Consider the following 18,629-nt stretch of genomic DNA (forward strand, 5'->3'; position numbering starts at 1 on the left):
AACATGGTTCAATAACAAGGCCATACATGGCTGCAGTCTCATGCTCAAGTTAGTGTTTACCGACCAACCAACACACCTAGTGAGCTGTAGAGTCGCGTTGCACGTGACTAAAAACAAGTAGTAGTGTATGATTTGAACCAAACATCTTGGGATTTTAAGTGCATGTTGAAACCACCTAGGTACCTAATGCCATATGAAACTCACTACAAAGAATTGTTAACTTTAGCTTATCTTCTTTCTGTGACATATGCAAACGCTAGAAAAAAGTAGAGCTATTCTAAAAAATGTTAACCATGCCTTGTTCAGTGATTTCGAGCTCATGCATCATGGGCTTCGGTTTCGATGCCCGGCATGTAGAACAAACCGGAAAAGAAATTAGTTTTTGCCAGTGGCAATCCGACTCTTTAAATTGTTACATTGTACTGTGTATTTTGCTGTATATCTTGTAGTAAGATCATTTTAATTCAGACCTTTTTATTTGAATTGCCCCGTGTGGAATGATTAAAGAATTTTGAATTTTATTTGAAGCATGGGTCCTGAAAAGTCAAATAGTACATGAAATCACAATGTCTAGATATGCAATAAAGGCTAACAACATACAGTGAAACATAACAGAGGTTGGATAGGTCAAATTGATAGCCTAAAGCATGTTTATTAAGTCTTTCTGTTGATTCATCATCTAACTTTGAGGCATGCTGTCATGTTTGATAAAACATTGTTTGACGAGTACAGTATGATTGTCAGACTGAACGTTTTCAACATCTGCAGCATTTATTAGTATCTAGATTTAAAAAAAGGACCTGCAGATATGTTCCATAAACATGCTAGCCTATTTCTATCATTTAGCCATACAAAAAAAACAGTTAGCAACACTGGAAGACTTCACAAGCATTTTGAATTGTTTTTTGTTTGCCACATCTTAAAAAACAAGGCCATATACATGGCTGCAGTCACGTGCTCAAGTTAGTGTTTACTGACCAACCGATCGACATAGTGAGCTCAGAGTCGCGTTGCATGCAACTAAAAATAACACAAATTTAATACATGGGTCAGTTTCAGTCTGGTCAGGCCCAGAACTCTAATTACCTCATCTTTTATTTTATGACAGTTTGGAGAAAAGTCTCCTGGAGAGACCAGCTTTAACTTTCCAACATTTTGTGCGGGACATACATTTTATGCATTACTGCACATCCCGCAAGTTGCCACGCATGATTCCTGTATGTGGAGCAGTATGGGAACCAAATGTCAAATTCCAAGTGTCAAAGGGCTTACAGTATGTACAGTCTTTAAAAAATAAATTGTTTTACTAACCTCCACAGCCTTCCTTCTTAAAATGAAAAAGTTTTCGGCTCGCATCATCATAAATCGCATGAACTTTCTACATAATATCTTTTCAATTTCATCTGCCTGAATATCAAATAAAAGAATTAATTAGAATTACAATTACTTAATTATTTCTTGAATGGTAATATACTGTAGTATCAGGAAAATTACCATTAATCTGGGTTAATATAAACCCTGAGGAAATTGTAATTGTACAATATTAGTGCACTCTTATCAGCTGATCTTAATCATCTCCGAGACAGTGCCTTAACCATGCAGGGCCGTACCACTTTACTACTGAGATCCGAGACAGTGCCTCAACCATGCAGGGCCGTACCACTTTACTACTGAGATCCGAGACAGTGCCTTAACCATGCAGGGCCGTACCACTTTACTACTGAGATCCGAGACAGTGCCTTAACAATGCAGGGCCGTACCACTTTACTACTGAGATCCGAGACAGTGCCTTAACCATGCAGGGCCGTACCACTTTACTACAGAGATGCATGTTTTACAGAATCACAAACAATGACACAAATGTTGTTACTAAAAACTAAAAAAATGCTGAACAGAATAACATTAATTGTATCAACTAACAAAAGTTAGAACAAGTAGTTCTTGAGGAAATGCAATTTCAGTTTATTTGTTATGCTAAAGACTGCTCAGTACCAGATCTCCGACTTTCGAAAGTCTGTTAATAAATTTATTTGTGGGAATAAAATAATTTCGCAGATAAAAATGTGCACTACTGTACCTTCTTATTGTTTTCTACTACAGTAATACATTACAGTAATGAATTATGCCTATGCAGCTAAAAAAAATACAAACTAAATTCTTTTACATTAAAAAAAGTATTAAACAGTTCAAACTAATCCTTTCTTTGAAAGAAACTTGAATTTGTCACAGAAAAGGATTTGGCTGAATTATTAAAATGCGCATAAAGCAGATGCCCTAAATTCACTAGGTAATGAAAAACAGGCCTTATTCCTAGAAATTGTCTGACCTGTTTAAACAATTTTTTCTAACCTGCTTAAAAAATGTTTTCTAACAATGTTTTCTGACCTGTATAAACTGGGTTTACTGACAAGGTTTTTACTGACATGTTTAATCAGGGTTTACTGACCTGTTTAAACACGGTTTACTGACCTGTTTAAACACCATTTACTGACCTGTTTAAACACCAATTAATGACAAGATTTGAACTGACATGTTTAAACAACTAGGTTTTACTAAACCTGTTTAAACAAGGTTTACTGACCTGTTTCAAAAAGGTTTACTGACAAGTTTAAACAACAGGGATACTGACCTGTTTAAACAAGGTCCAACTGACCTAGTAAACAAGGTTTACCCAACCTGTTTCAACAAGGTTTACTGCGAAGTTTAAACAACAGGAATACTGACCTGTTTAAACATGGTCCAACTGACCTGGTAAACAAGGTTTACTGACCTGTTTAACAGCGATGCTAATCCTGATGGAATTGATTGATCCCTCTATTAGTACTTTCTCCCTCTCATTACGACTGATGACAAGTGGTTGCAGCAAAAGCTCTTTACTACTCCTGAAAACATCATAAACATTTTATAACTATTAAGCCTGACAAAAATGCAAAACACAGATTTATACTCATCAAGTATATAAAAATATTTGAATGCGCCACAAAGTGAGTGAGTGGCCCAGGGTACACAACTACAGTAAAACCTAGTACATTTTTCAAGATGAGTAGAGGGGGAGGGGGGGGGGGGGTTACACGTCAACACTATTTGAGATTAGGAGATCAGAAGATTGGATGAAATTTCAAGGTTTCTGGAGAAATCAAGAATTGTAATACTTTATTTTTGGATTCAGAATATTGTACTTCAAAATACAGCAATAAAATCTTAATGTGTTGGTCTATGGTGAAAAGTTATTGTCGGCACTACTGTGTCACAATTGTTTCTTTTTCTCATGGGTTTCATAAAACTGCTTGTTTTATAAACATTTTATAGCAAACATCGACAATGGGTAACTCCCAATTGTCAAATAACAGCGGATAAATTGTGTAAAACATTGATAATTTCCATTATAGTTGATGTAATGACTGTGATGTTTGTTAAAAATGCAAATTATACTTGTTTCATGTCTGTCCAGTTTAAAAGAAGGCCGCCTTTTTAAACGTGTACTTAAGAGTATTACTGGAGATCAGAGCACTTTATTACAATGGTATGATTCCTCTACTGACAAAGTTATTGTATTAACAACAGCCGTTTAATTGAACTCTTGCAATAGATTAATTTTTTTTTTCTTAATATTCCGATGAAAATCATCAAGATCACCTACCTAGGCTTGTTTGGGTGCACATGTCGGTACCATGAAAGGTTCACTCCATTGTCTATAATCTAAATCAGCGTTCTGCTAACTTTTTATTTTTCAGCCCAAAATTCAAATCTTAGTAACAACCACCCACCTGGACCAACATAATAAAGCTAAAATATTATTTTGTTTATAACAAGTCCTTCATCATTTCATCATTACAGTACTTTTTAATTTTTTTAATTTTTTTAATCGAAACCAACAGCGATAATTACCGCCACTAACAGGTTTGATACAAACAAAGCCAGGACTGTTTAAAGCACCTTGATTGGTCCTAACATTGATCAAGGGCTTCTCTCGTCCAGTGCCCACCTTGACCAGAGGTCTGAGGCAGATACTACTGTAGATGCAGGGGCTGCCATAAAAGTCAGCAGTGCTGATTTCAAATGCTTAACGGGACCCCAGCTCCGTATACAGCACCCGTTATTCCCAGATGGTCTCCCATCCAAGCTCTAACCAGGCCCAACGTCGCTTAACTTCGGTGATCTGACGAGCACCGGTGTTTCAACGTCGTAAAGCAGTACTGTATGTTTGTTAGATAAAACATGTCGGCACATTTACTGTTCCAATCTTATTTTCATTTTAACTCTTTTCACTAGAAGGAATCACATTAACAATGTGTAGCTTGTAGTGGAGCTGTAGTTTGGTGGTTAACATGCTTGTCTTCCAATCCCTGGATCCTGGGTTCAATCCTGACCTACAGCAGTGCAAGGTCTGTAACTCACGACTATTTCAACCACTCCATAAGCCTCAAATAAGACTGATAAGCATGATAAATTATAAAATAGTATATCCATCCTGTAATTGCGAGTTACTTGCTGTTTGATGCGTATGGAATGATAACAAACATGTTCCTTCTTCGTTTGCCAACACAGAAAAAATAAAATGAGTGCAGTTTCTCTAAACTAAAAATTATTTAATTATCAATACAAATATTTTCAGTATACCATAAATTTATATTCCACACAATTATTTTAAATAAGTGATATTTATACTACTAGTCATTTTTTTCCAATTCTCAATAACAAGTCATTTAAAAATTATATAAATATCTATCTCGTTTTAAAGTTGTTAAATCTTTCGTCCTTATCTACTTCTTGAGGATCTCCAGATAAGCTCCTAAACGATTTGCATGACCATATTTGGAGGTCCTCACACTTTATTTTCAAGGGTTTGTGTGCAAAAAAATAAATACATACAGTACATTATTTACTACAGTAGTAAACAATTTTTTAAAAAAGAGAAAGATTGGCTCATTATATTTGAGGTCTTTTCGTCATGCTCGTTTTTTACCAGGAAAAAAAATGCATTATTACGGTAATATCAAACGTAAGATAAATTCAGAGTTCAGAAGGCGACTTAATTCTGGCAGTGAAATTTTACCCTAACGATAATCTCATAAACCTATGAAATTTGATATCATTTTTATTAAACAAATATAAACCCACCTACAAAAATTAATTTAAACAATAAGTTATAGTTTATTAGGATGAAAATCAATGTCATTAAATAAGTTTATTCTAATAACAAGAATACTTAGAAATAAGATATCATTAATGAGACATTGTAATCAAGTCATCAGATTTAATAACGAGTTGATTGGAAAGGATATTTTAAAGAGTTAAAAGATGTACTGTACTGTATGGCTTTCAACAAAGATAAGGAGTCAATCTGTCAACAAATGAAAATTTATCTAAAATCTCCACAAAAGCAAAATTATTTAAAATACCATCACATGCATAATGTATTTGACGTGCTATACGTAGAGGAAGATGTTACCGGTCCATCATCTCGTACAAATAGGTTTTGTAACAGCTTTTATCCAGCTGCCGTACTGCTTGACGTTTTCAGTTTCAGGTTTTTTTACTTTGTTTTGTAAATGGCATCCCTGAAACAAGCATTCTGATTTTTAGGACATTTTTTTTATTTGAGTTACTTACAGCACGCTGTCAATGTATAAAAGGTAATCATACAGTACTTCAAAGCTATTTTGTGTACCCTTTCAATAGAGGATGATTAGTATATTATAAGTCATTGGATAACAAGAATTTATCATGTATTATAAACTTGTTTTTGAAATGCTGAAAAGCTTAATAAATCTGCAATAAGGGGTATATCCTCTTACAATTAGAAGGGAAACAAATTACTGTATCTGTACATTAGTATTTCAATTAGTATCAGCCAACCTGCTTGTGTCAAATACAATTTAATTTATGAATATAAAAGTTCAATGCAATTGGAATTCTATGATCAATTAATCATTCTACACAGTATTAGAAAATCGATAAAATGTCAGGTTTTTATTTTATGGAATAAAATTCTACTCTAACACAGTTAAAAGTGATTACAATTTTAAAGCTTCTATTATGGAAATAGGTTTTTTTTATGACACTTTGTTTAGTAAGTAAATATTGGGAGAATGACCTGCGATTTGCATTAATTGTCCGGAAATGACACTCCCAATCGGCAATCCCATGGCAATTAATTAATTTATAGTTAAGAATAAAATTCTGAAGTGATTTTATTTACGTCCAAAATGTAAGCGCCTGAATCTTCCCCTGTACTGGGCGTAATTGTGTACAGGTGCAGACACACATACAACAAACCAACTGTTCCACACCACTCCTTCACGGGTCCCTACGTGTCATACTGTATGACAGCTGTCCACAACGACAGGGGCTAAGATAGTCCAACACATCGAGGTAACCACAACTGTTCCGAAAGAAGTGCACACCTTACTTACTGTAGCCAGATGTGTACTAGAACACCTGTACAGTATGTCTGTGACGCATTTAGGTAGCAAACAATGTTTCCTACTCCAAATTCCTGATCAGTAGTAACTTAAATTATCCATTAATCAATTTTTTTTAATGATTTATGTGGATCTGATCCAATCACATAAAACATGGCCAAGAATAATTTTGGACGTGCCAATACTGTTGGTTCTAAACAGACACGGTCTATTGGTGCTCAACGTAGACAACAAGAATCGGTATTCATACATCATGGGCCTTAAAGGAAAGGAACACCCTAATATCTTACCTAACTATTATAAAAGTAACCCTACCAACTTAATATTCAGCACAATTTATGTTTAAATCGGTTTTGTAGTTTTCTAGTAAACAGGATTTTAAAGCTGTTTTCAAGACATTTGAAAATCGCCATCTTGTGCTCATGGCAGCCTGTTTGTGACGTCAGATACGGCCGACGAAAATTTTAAGATTCGCGGTTGCATTCAGAGCTTCTATTGGCTAAGCGAATCCGCTAATATGATTGGCTAATAACGCGACATGCGGTCATGCAGGACGGCGATGACACGGTATGAGCATGCGCTGGCTTGGTAAACAAACCTTCGATCGATCTTTTCTTCTGCAAGCCAATTCGTAAATCTTTCAGCTATTGTTAATCTATTGTTACTTTTATTGCCTAGCTGTTTCAAACGGGATTTGGTAGGGGAATTAACTGGCAAACCTTCGAAACGGAGGCTGTTGGTTGACGATGCAGTGTCTACTTTATTTTCGTTCAACACGAGTTCTAGGCCTAGTAAGGCATACAGTACAGATACACTGGCCGAAAGTACACCATTCTTCGACGGCTTGTTATGCTCGAGAATGTTCTTCTTCTCTTCTTTTTTCCTCATCAGCACGACGCAAAACTAACTCTCTTTCTGTATATTCTGGTTCCAAATTTTTTGAATTATAAAAACTCCAAGCCATATTCCGAAAATATTAGGTATGTTAGGCTATTTAATTGATTTTATTTATGGTTATATCCCGCACTTCCATATTGAAATACTGTACTAAGACGATGGGCGCTTGGATTTGCTTGAATGCGTCCACCTAATCTGACGTCACATAATTGCTCTTAACCTGTCAAAATGGCGCTGTTCAATTTCCGATATTTTGTCGTTTAAAAGTCTATTTTTTAACTAAATTGCTTACTATTGTACCTTGAACCATTGTAATCATGTTTTTATTACATTTATCTATAAGCACAGTGGCACATTTAGCCCAGGGTGTTCCTTTCCTTTAAAGCAAAATTTACTAAATCCATTAAGATAAACATCTAAGTATCAAATGTAAATGGTTTAAATTCTTCACATCAAAAACTGGGTTTCACAAAATAATGTTATAAACATTATTGGACTTTGGACTGATTACTAAACTTGTTGTACATTATTATAGTTCAGTGACACAATCATCCGTGAAATATTTCTTTGCAACAAAATATTAAGGCTGCCAATCTACATGTTGTATGGCAAAACCATGATTGTTGAAGAAACAATCATGGAGAAGTTAAGTTCTGCCTACACTACCAAACTAGTTAGACAGAAAAAATGTGATTTGCCCAAATATGGTAGTGATATGACATCATCATGTTTGTCCATATGGACATGATAGTGTAGACAGAGCTTTAAGCTATGTTGGACAGGGTTGATATTTAAAGACACACTGTCTAGGGTTTTTAATGCATGCTCATAGTTAGACCTTTCAGAAAGTGTAATGAAAGGGATTGGACTAGAAAGTGAGAGGTTCAAGTCTGCTTGTGCTATAAAATGACTCTATCCTAGTTATGGAGGCAAATCTCCAGTGAAGAGGCCAGATAGGGAATGACAACGCCTTTTCTGTACCTTTAAAAAATTGCAAAGGAGAACGTAATTACAAGATGCACTAGACAAAACTTTTAGAGTCTTTTAGTTTTACAAGTTTTTGAGAGTGGCATTTTTTATTAAGGTGTTTACTGTATGTTTATAGTTTAATAAAGATGCTATTATGTATTTTTTTTCTAACATATTTCCATTTTGTTTGTTTTATTTTTCCACTCTTCTAATGATTGTCAAAAAATAAATAAATAAGATACCATTAAAGTATACAGATTTTATGAGTGGATGGAGGTCACAGTAACTTCATTGAACTTTAAGTCGTGACCCCCTCCCCCACCTCCCCCAGTTTTAGTATAATAATAACATGTAATTTCGTGTTTAAAAATCATACTGTAAGTGTAACAATTAAACTAATTACTTTAAAACATTTCTATTAATCATACATTCTAATAATTATTGATCTATAGTTTCCCTATATTTCATAGTTGGGATATAATTGAAAATAAGCACTTTCTTATCAGTTCAACTATGAAAAATAAACAGTGTGGTAAAAAATGTTATCAGATGACTAAATATAGGTAATATAACTTGATTTTTACATTTCTGGTATATTTATTCAACTTCAGATTTTTATTTTCATGCTATAGCAAAAATTATCCACCATATATCCACCATCATTTTCACCTTCTAGGGAGTCACCAGACATGTTATTACATTAATGTAGGTTAAACTACCTATAACTACTGAAAAAAAGTCTTCCTGGTTTTAATGGCAGAATTTTCCAAAATTTTGTATTAGACCATATTAAGGGAAATTCATGTTTTTTCGTCTTGATTTCTGTTACAAATATTTGATTTATGTACAATTAACCAGATATTAAATTTAAATTCATGTATTTACCTGAGCTTTAAGACTTTTACAAAACCTACTATATTTTATAGAATCTGTAACAATTCATGAGTGTTACCTGTACTCCACTAATCTGCATGTCTAGACTACTGATTACTTATTTAGATATCCTGGCATGACACTAGGTCCTCAACTAACTCTACTGTATTTTGTATTAAAAAATGCATGACGTTTATACTTTTTTTTATGTCTAGACTACTGATTCATGGAAAGATGGCTGAGAGCTGTACTCAACACGAAAGGCGCCCTTAGGGGTGATGATATTTGTGTAATCTGTCCACTATACATTGAGATGATTATCGTATATAATTTTTAAATCACACAAAAAACTGTAATACATCCATTATCTTTTGATAAAGTAGTAAATCTCCTGCAAAAGTTTTCCAGCGCCGGAAAATCCAATCAAACGTCAATGTTTCATTTTCACGCCACTACGCGCATATCGATTAGCGCATAGCCGCGTAAAGACCCTTTAAAATTATTATTGCATCTATACAGGGGTGGATACCCAATTACAACATTTGCTTGCATCACTCACTTTTAAATAAGATATTTTATAGTTTGTGTACTAACCTGACTTCAACTTCAGGTTTATTGTGTCGTTCCACATGCTGTGATGAGAAGTTCTCAAGGCACATAGCTGCAGTTAGGGTTGAACGAACGGCATTCAGGTATGGTCTCAGTGTAGCAGACTACAAAAAAAAAGTTTTAATTCAATCTCTCAAATAAATAACTGACAGGCTTTTATAAAAACTAAGTTACGGGTATTGCTAAACTGCGCAAACTGCGCAAACACTGCGCAAACAACAAAAAAAGCTGCGCAAACCTCCTTCAAACCAATTAATATTTATTAGAACACAACTAGAACTATATAGGGAGACAATTTATGAGAAAAAAAATTTGAAATTCCTTTAAGTTTGCCTTTTTTTTTGTGAAAAACTTCAATTTTTGGGAAAATTACTGATTTCACAGCGCAAAGAACAAAAAAAGCTGCGCAAACCTCCTTCAAAACAATTAATATTGATAGAACACAACTAGAACTATATAGGGAGACAGTTTATGAGAAAAACAATTTGAAATTCCTTTAAGTTTGCCTTTTTTTGGGTGAAAAACTTCAATTTTTGGGAAAATTACTGATTTCACAGTGCAAACAACAAAAAGCTGCGCAAACCTCCTTTAAATCAATTAATATTGATTAAAACACAACTAGAACTATATAGGGAGACAATTTATGGGGAAACCAATTTGAAATTCCTTTAAGTTTTCCTTTTTTTTGGGTGAAAAACTTCAATTTTTGGGAAAATTACTGATTTCACAGCGCAAAAAAAAATAAAAGCTGCGCAAACCTTCTTTAAATCAATTAATATTGATTAAAACACAACTAGAACTATATAGGGAGACAATTTATGAGAAAAAAAATTTGAAATTCCTTTAAGTTTGCCTTTTTTTTGGGTGAAAAACTTCAATTTTTGGGAAAATTACTGATTTCACAGCGCAAAGAACAAAAAAAGCTGCGCAAACCTCCTTCAAAACAATTAATATTGATAGAACACAACTAGAACTATATAGGGAGACAATTTATGAGAAAAAAAATTTGAAATTCCTTTAAGTTTGCCTTTTTTTGGGTGAAAAACTTCAATTTTTGGGGAAATTACTGATTTCACAGCGCAAACAACAAAAAAAGCTGCGCAAACCTTTTTTAAATCAATTAATATTGATTAAAACACAACTAGAACTATATAGGGAGACAATTTATGGGGAAACAAATTTGAAATTCCTTTAAGTTTGCCTTTTTTTGGGTGAAAAACTTCAATTTTTGGGAAAATTACTGATTTCACAGCGCAAAGAACAAAAAAGCTGCGCAAACCTCCTTCAAAACAAAGGCAAACTTAAAGGAATTTCAAATTTTTTTTCTCATAAATTGTCTCCCTATATAGTTCTAGTTGTGTTTTAATCAATATTAATTGATTTAAAGAAGGTTTGCGCAGCTTTTATTTTTTTTTGCGCTGTGAAATCAGTAATTTTCCCAAAAATTGAAGTTTTTCACCCAAAAAAAGGCAAACTTAAAGGAATTTCAAATTTTTTTCTCATAAATTGTCTCCCTATATAGTTCTAGTTGTGTTTTAATCAATATTAATTGATTTAAAGAAGGTTTGCGCAGCTTTTATTTTTTTTTGCGCTGTGAAATCAGTAATTTTCCCAAAAATTGAAGTTTTTCACCCAAAAAAAAGGCAAACTTAAAGGAATTTCAAATTGTTTTTCTCATAAATTGTCTCCCTATATAGTTCTAGTTGTGTTCTATCAATATTAATTGTTTTGAAGGAGGTTTGCGCAGCTTTTTTTGTTCTTTGCGCTGTGAAATCAGTAATTTTCCCAAAAATTGAAGTTTTTCACAAAAAAAAAGGCAAACTTAAAGGAATTTCAAATTTTTTTTCTCATAAATTGTCTCCCTATATAGTTCTAGTTGTGTTCTAATAAATATTAATTGGTTTGAAGGAGGTTTGCGCAGCTTTTTTTGTTGTTTGCGCAGTGTTTGCGCAGTTTAGCAATACCCCTAAGTTACAGCTCCAATATTTCCCGTACAGTACTCTGTGATGGATCAAATTTACTACTAAAAAAGGCCCATTCAATACAATGTAGTTTAAAATCACAGAAGTAAGTTATTAACATACTAACATCAGTGGCGCTAATGCAGTTTCGTACCCACCCCTTAAAATTACTCAAAATCTTCATCCAACCTACTCACGAGTTGTCTACAACATTCTGCAATCATAAAATTGTAAAAAATCGAAAATTTTTTATTTAAAACTATTTTTAATCAATTAATACTGAGCACCCTTCGGAAATACATCGCCAGCTAGCTTCTCGAAAATCATCGCTAGGCCTGCCGATAAAAGTACGGAGGCCTCACAGGACTCTATTAAGAGTAAATAGTTGCGTTCTATAGAGGGCGTAGTTACTAACGTTTAAAGCACGCACCAAAATTATAATTTTCATTATTTCCGACATGCGTTTCGTATTTTTAATAAAGAAAATAAATACTATACAATTGCTGTATTCATCATTGTGGGTATCATCATAATTATGTTATGTTTTTAATTTGTTCTTTCATTTTACTAGTAGAATTTCACACAGAAAAGAAGATAAATAAGGAACTGCTGACTCTTGAAGATATAAGTACTGACCAATTTTCCTCTGTTTTAGTTTATTTTACATTATGGTTTCTGTAGGTCAAATAAATAAATGAAATGAATAAAAAGAATTACAGTACTTCATTCCTGAGTTACATTGTTAATGTTATAACACAATAATCAAGCTATGACGATTAATTGTTTTAGTATTTGTTATCACTAGCTATACTAGAAACGCTAATGGTTTCCCTGTTTTAAGATTTTATAGAAGTATATTATTATTAATTAACATTTTTTATTCACCTATGAAAGACCTCTTCAAATACATGGAAATAGGAAATGCAACAAAAACAGAAAGATATAATTTATTGAAATGTAATGTACAGTAATACAATAATTATAATAAAAATGTTTTCCATCAATTACTAGAATTTATTTTACTTCTGCTGACACTGAATACATCATTTCATGTCTTTCATTTTTTCTTTTTTATCTTCTTTCCTGTTGTGTTTATTAAAATAAAATCAAATAAAACATTACATAATGAAGCAACTATTCATTAATTTATTTCAACAATATTTTATGAGGGTGGTCCATCCAGCCGAAGCTGATCATTAGGGACCCTTACAAAAAATATAATTTGACAAGACAATAACACACAATATTCAAAAATAAATAGAAGTTCTAAAAATTAACAACATAATTAAACACAAAATATTTCTTTATGAAAAAAACTTAAAATCCGTTTCACGGATTATCGCCATAATATGATCATAACAGCGTCCTCTATAGATCGATGCCCTATGAGGCCTCCGTACTTTCATCGGCAGGCCTAGCGATGATTTTCGCGAAGCTAAGCTGGCGATGGATTTCTGAAGGGTGCTCAATTATTAATTGATTAAAAATAGTTATAAATAAGAAATTATCGATATTTTACCATTTTATGCTTGCTGAATGCTGTAGACAACTCGTGAGTAGGCTAGATGAAGTATTGAAATCATTTTGAGTAATTTTAAGGGGTGGGTACGAAACTGCATTAGCGCCAACATCAGTATCCTTTTCACATCTGCACAATGTAACAACGTTTAACAAGTTGTTGCCAGGTTTTGCATAGTGTGTAGACAATTTTTTAGAAAATCTCCCGAGATTTCACAATGGTCCCTTGTGAATTCTCGCAAGAAAAACACACCAACAAGAGGCTTGTGTATTTGTTCCGAAATGTTCCGAGTTCTTACTACATGCGAGTGTATTACCCTGGTATTAACTGACCAATCATAGTAATCAAATAGCACGCAACTATTCTTTCCTCCCGGTTCACGTATGCATGTGTGAAAACATGTAATATAGTCGGGAGATACTGTAAAAAAATTTGGCTAGCCTAGCCTCGAGATATAATAATAATAATAATATATTATAGTTATTAAATATTATTATTATTATTATTATAATATTAGTACTACTACTAGGCCTGCCCTAGGCCTAGCTAGTACATGGAGGTATAAAAATAGATATTAAATAGGTGGCTATTAAAGCTATGAATCTAGGCCGGGCCTATAAAATAGAGGCAATATCCAAGCAAATAATTATTCTCTTATCTCACTTATATATATTTATAACATAGTAGAAGGCTAGGCCTCCTTCTAGGCCTAGCGAGGTGGATGCGGAAGTAAAAATTGGTGCGGCTCGCAGTGGATTTTTCGGGAGGAAAGATTTCCGGTTTGAACGTCACAGAAAACGGTGATTTCCTTGCAAAATAGTACTCATAAAGAAGCAAATTCCCCCATTTTACTAAACTATCTACAATGCAAAATCAATTTATAGTGTCTTCTCGCACTGTACCTACCATTTTAGGAGTTAAATACGTTTGTTTATTGCCTTGAAAAGAAGGTGGGGGCCTGGATGGTTAAATCAAACACAGGAAAAGATCATGCGGAAACGTTACGCATGAATAAACTTACTCGTTCGCAATGCGTCATGGGAGATTTAAAGGTAGATCTCTCCCCCAGCCCCATCCAGTCGCGCATCTCCTTTTATTTTATTTTTATTATTAATTATCAATTTTTATTTATCAATTTTTAAAATCTGTAATATAGATAAAAAACATAGTGTATTATAAAAATATACAGCAGGCCCTCTCAAGAACTCAATTGTTCCTGTCTTATGGATGTGTATTCACATATATATTTATATATTTCAAATTGAACTTTTTTCGAAGTTAAAATAAAAATCCTCAATCAATCATAAAAGATAACGCGATTGTTTTCTCTGCGGAAAACTTCGGAAACAATAATTATACACAAACCACCAATTATCTCATACAAATCAAATCAAATTATATGACCTAAAGGGAATGAGCCATTGTTTTGTGTAGTTACAAATCTCAATTCTTCTTTAAAAAAAGTGTTTAAAATATGAAGTATTTCAAGACTTATAATAATGCATTTATAGGCTCGGCCTATTTATGATTGATCTTGAAGATCTGACCTAGTTGAAAATACCAGATTGCAAAATGTTGTACTTTTATCAAAATTACAGCTCATCAATTCTTAGTACCCACACAATGGAACCTCGGCACTCTTTCAGCAAAGATGAATTACTCCAATCTGAATCATAATAATAATAACTTTATTGGCAAACACTTTTTGATCAGTGGCAACACACTTATTAGTGGTGCAGTCAACTTGAACTACAAATAAACATTTAGTAGGCATACAATTATGGTCCCAATTGGCCTTTGTTAATGAGTCGTAGACTAATAATACATCTTTATCTTTCTTAAACTCATAACCCTTAAATCCTTTTATGTTGAGGCAATGTTGTCGATCACTGGTTGTATTCTCAACTTCTGCACACATAAGCTTGGTTCCCACTAGGACCTAGACTCAACGCAACGTAAGTGAGTTGACCAATCGCAAGCGACAGATTATTCGAACTGTCGCTTGTGATTGGTCAACAGGCTTGTTGCGCTTCCGTCCTTGCGTTGCGTCCTAGTGAGAACCAAGCTATACTGTAGGATGCCTAGACATACCTAAATTAGTTTGTGCGATAACCTCGACTTCATTATAAACACGTACAATTCTAATCTTGACCTATGACCGCTCTCAGTCCGTCAAACAAGTACACATGTATGCAGGTTTACGTGAGCAGACACGATAATTGACCTACGATGCGCTCGTAAATGTAAGACTATATTGTTTCTATGATGATTAGTACGGTTGTCTCCAAACGTACCTAATGAGTTTAGTTAGTTTATTATTATTCGTGCCAATTGTTAAAATCTAATTTACTCAATTCATTTGGGATTAAATTATTATTTGATTTGTAAATTGTTATCTTTTTTTTCCTCTATTTCTTTAAAAGTTGGTAGTTGATTATTACCATTGGATATTACCATTTAGGCCAAATGATATACAAATAATGAATGTTTATAATAATAGATTTTTGTCATTTGAATCAAATTGAAAAGATTTTTTTAGCATAGAGAAAAAAAGTACCATTAAACGATCGTTAAATAGTGCGTAAAAGTCCACGCCAGCAATCGTCCAATCAAATGTCCAATTTAACGAAATAATTAACGCCTTAGATAGGCCAACCCATTATGAAGAGGTACCTGTCTTTCGTGTGTTTATCAGTTAGTATACGGTATAACTGATTCTCAAATGTATCCATACTTTATACAGTACCATAAGCAAATTCTAAGATCCAGTGTCAAATAATGTATCACTGTATAAGCCTTACCTAAAAAAACTTATACTTATGTTATTCATTAATTTGTATGCATTGCTGCAATTTATTTGTAAAAGTCGTAATTGAAAAATTAGATGGCTAAAGTAGAATTCAATTGATAGAGACTTGATGGGAGCTGTCCACTTTTATATCACTAATTATAAAGAAAAATCATTCATATTCTGTAAGTTTAAAAAATTGCTTTTTTCTTAACCTGATGTTATAATTAATCATATTGCATATTTAAATTACACATAATTGTTCAATATAAAATTATACATATTCTTTATATTGGAAATCGACGTTTTGCAACCAAATTTGGGGAGCGAAACATTTTTGATGTGCGGCTTGTTACCCTCCAAAAAATGTCCAGGGACCTACATGTCCATATTCCTAAAATTGTCTTACCTCAGATCAAACGGCTAAAGTTCGATCAACGCAATTGTAATGTAAAATTTCGGTCAATTATCGCGGGCGGTGCTGATTTTGTCTTCGGATAATCAACGCAATTTTACCTTCCAAAAACAAAATTACAACGCAACTTCTATTATATTCCTAAAATTGTTTTACCGCAGCCCAACCATGGTGGGGCTGAGGTGTGAATGACTTTAACTATAACTTCATTCGAGTCTTCATTTTACGTTGGTGTAGCTGAGTAGTTGGACCGCCGAGGGACTCCTGGGGAGTGGATTTTAGGCCACGAAATAAAACGTTTAGAACGCTGTTGTAAATAATCTTCATTAGCAATGAACAATCACAATTAAACAATAGAAGCATAGCATAAAGCAAGGAATAGTCACCTTTTCTAATATGAAATGAAGGGAGGTGATAACTTTCTTCTTTAACTATCTTGATTATGAAAGAAACTTTCTAAATTCTAAAAAACAAAAGTTGATAACTTTCTAGACTAGATTCTGAAACAAACGCTGATAACTTTCGAGATTCCAAAACAAAAGTTGATAACTTTCTAGACTAGATTCAAACAAATGTTGATAACTTTCTAGACTAGATTCTGAAACAAAGTTTATAACTTTCGAGATTTTGAAACAAAAGTTGATAACTTTCTAGACTAGATTCTAAAACAAAACTTTATACATTTCTAGACTAGATTCTGAAACAAAAGTTAATAACTTTCTAGATTTTGAAACAAAAGTTGATAACTTTCGAGATTCTGAAAAAAAGTTGATAACTTTCTAGACTAGATTCTAAAACAGAAGTTGTTAACTTTCTAGGCTATAGATTCTGAAACAAAAGTTGATAACTTTCTAGACTAGATTCTGAAATTAATTTCTTAGTTTGCCGAATTCTAAAAAGAAAGCGTGCAACTTTTTAGAATCTGAAATAAAACTTTCTTTCTAACTTTCAGGATTATGAATAAAAGTTGATAACTTTCTGAACAAAAAATAAAGTTGATATCATTCTGAATTCTGAGAACTTTCTTGAAATGGAACGTAATGTACTTTGGGAATTGCAGGGTTGAAATTTAATAAAACCTGAAAATCTTGTCGGAAAATGAATAAAATATTTTAATATACGACTGGAGCAACAAAGACTAGCAAGCTTAGGCGAAAAGCAGCGTATGCCCAGAAAAGGCTAGACAAACCCGAACATAAACCAAAAGAAATGCAAGAATAAGTTCATAAAAAGGTTTAATTTCAAAAGAAATACATAGTTTTATCTGTGAATATAAACAATAAATGATATAATATATAACAACCATCTTTATTAATGTGCAGTGATGTTGTTGTGGCATGAAATTGTGAAAACAAGTTAATTCTAAATATAGAACAAGCAGAAGACAATTTCGTTATTATTCCAATCACATCAACACAATTAGTTTTATAATCAATACATCAGTAATGTTCAAAGTTGTTTTTTTCTGTGCAATTGTGAAAAACAAGTTATTTCTAAAAATAGGAAGAAAGTAACTATTTAACTTTTAATATTCGTATCACAATCTGACCATAATTAGTTGTAATTGTCAATTCCCCCCGATGTTTGCTTCTCGTATCGTGTATTCATTATTGACCATTTCTTCGCAATTGGATGCGACGCAAGGTCGAAAGCGTTTGACCAATCACGACGAGATGGATCACCCGAACTAACGCTTGTGATTGGTCAACACACTTGCGATGCATTGTTGCGTTGCGTCCTAATGGGACACAATAGGTATCTTATTATTATGGACTTACTTAAATTGACTTACTGTTTCAAATGACATAGCTGGTCTTCATTAAGAAAATATATTATGTCCACGTCTCTAATAGTTATGATCACTTAACAATGACCTTAGGATGATTGTTTCTTAATCAAGGAACAGATATCTTTGTAACACGTAAGTTATCATTAAACAAGGCCATATACATGGCTGCAGTCGCGTGCTCAAGTTAGTGTTTACCGACAAACTGACCGACCAACCAACCGACCGACATAGTGAGCGACTAAAAATAAATGAATTGTTTACTTGTTTAGTCTGCATTTAAGTTTGTTTTAAAGGACTTTTTCAACTCAAATGAATTTGTAATAGCAATCAAACTTTGGTAGGCCTATTTATGTTATGTTTTGTATGTTGTGTATGTGTTTGGCT

The 18,629-nt window shown here is 33.3% G+C and overlaps 1 protein-coding gene across 1 annotated transcript in view; it reads right to left on the reverse strand.

Annotated features, from left to right (window-relative positions):
* Window positions 1-14,275, reverse strand: part of LOC140059034 (actin-related protein 2/3 complex subunit 4) — a 30,827-nt gene extending 16,552 nt beyond the window's left edge. Inside the window, exons 1-4 of the mRNA XM_072104850.1 lie at window positions 14,160-14,275; window positions 9,759-9,877; window positions 2,771-2,882; window positions 1,312-1,407 (exon numbers count right to left, since the gene is read on the reverse strand). Coding sequence (XP_071960951.1) covers window positions 1,312-1,407; window positions 2,771-2,882; window positions 9,759-9,877; window positions 14,160-14,162 — 330 coding nt within the window. The 5' untranslated portion in view covers window positions 14,163-14,275. The remainder of the gene's footprint in view (window positions 1-1,311; window positions 1,408-2,770; window positions 2,883-9,758; window positions 9,878-14,159) is intronic.
* Between the last annotated feature and the right edge of the window lie 4,354 nt (window positions 14,276-18,629).

This window comes from Antedon mediterranea, chromosome 9 (genome assembly GCF_964355755.1).
Source record: "Antedon mediterranea chromosome 9, ecAntMedi1.1, whole genome shotgun sequence".
Taxonomy (NCBI): domain Eukaryota; kingdom Metazoa; phylum Echinodermata; class Crinoidea; order Comatulida; family Antedonidae; genus Antedon; species Antedon mediterranea.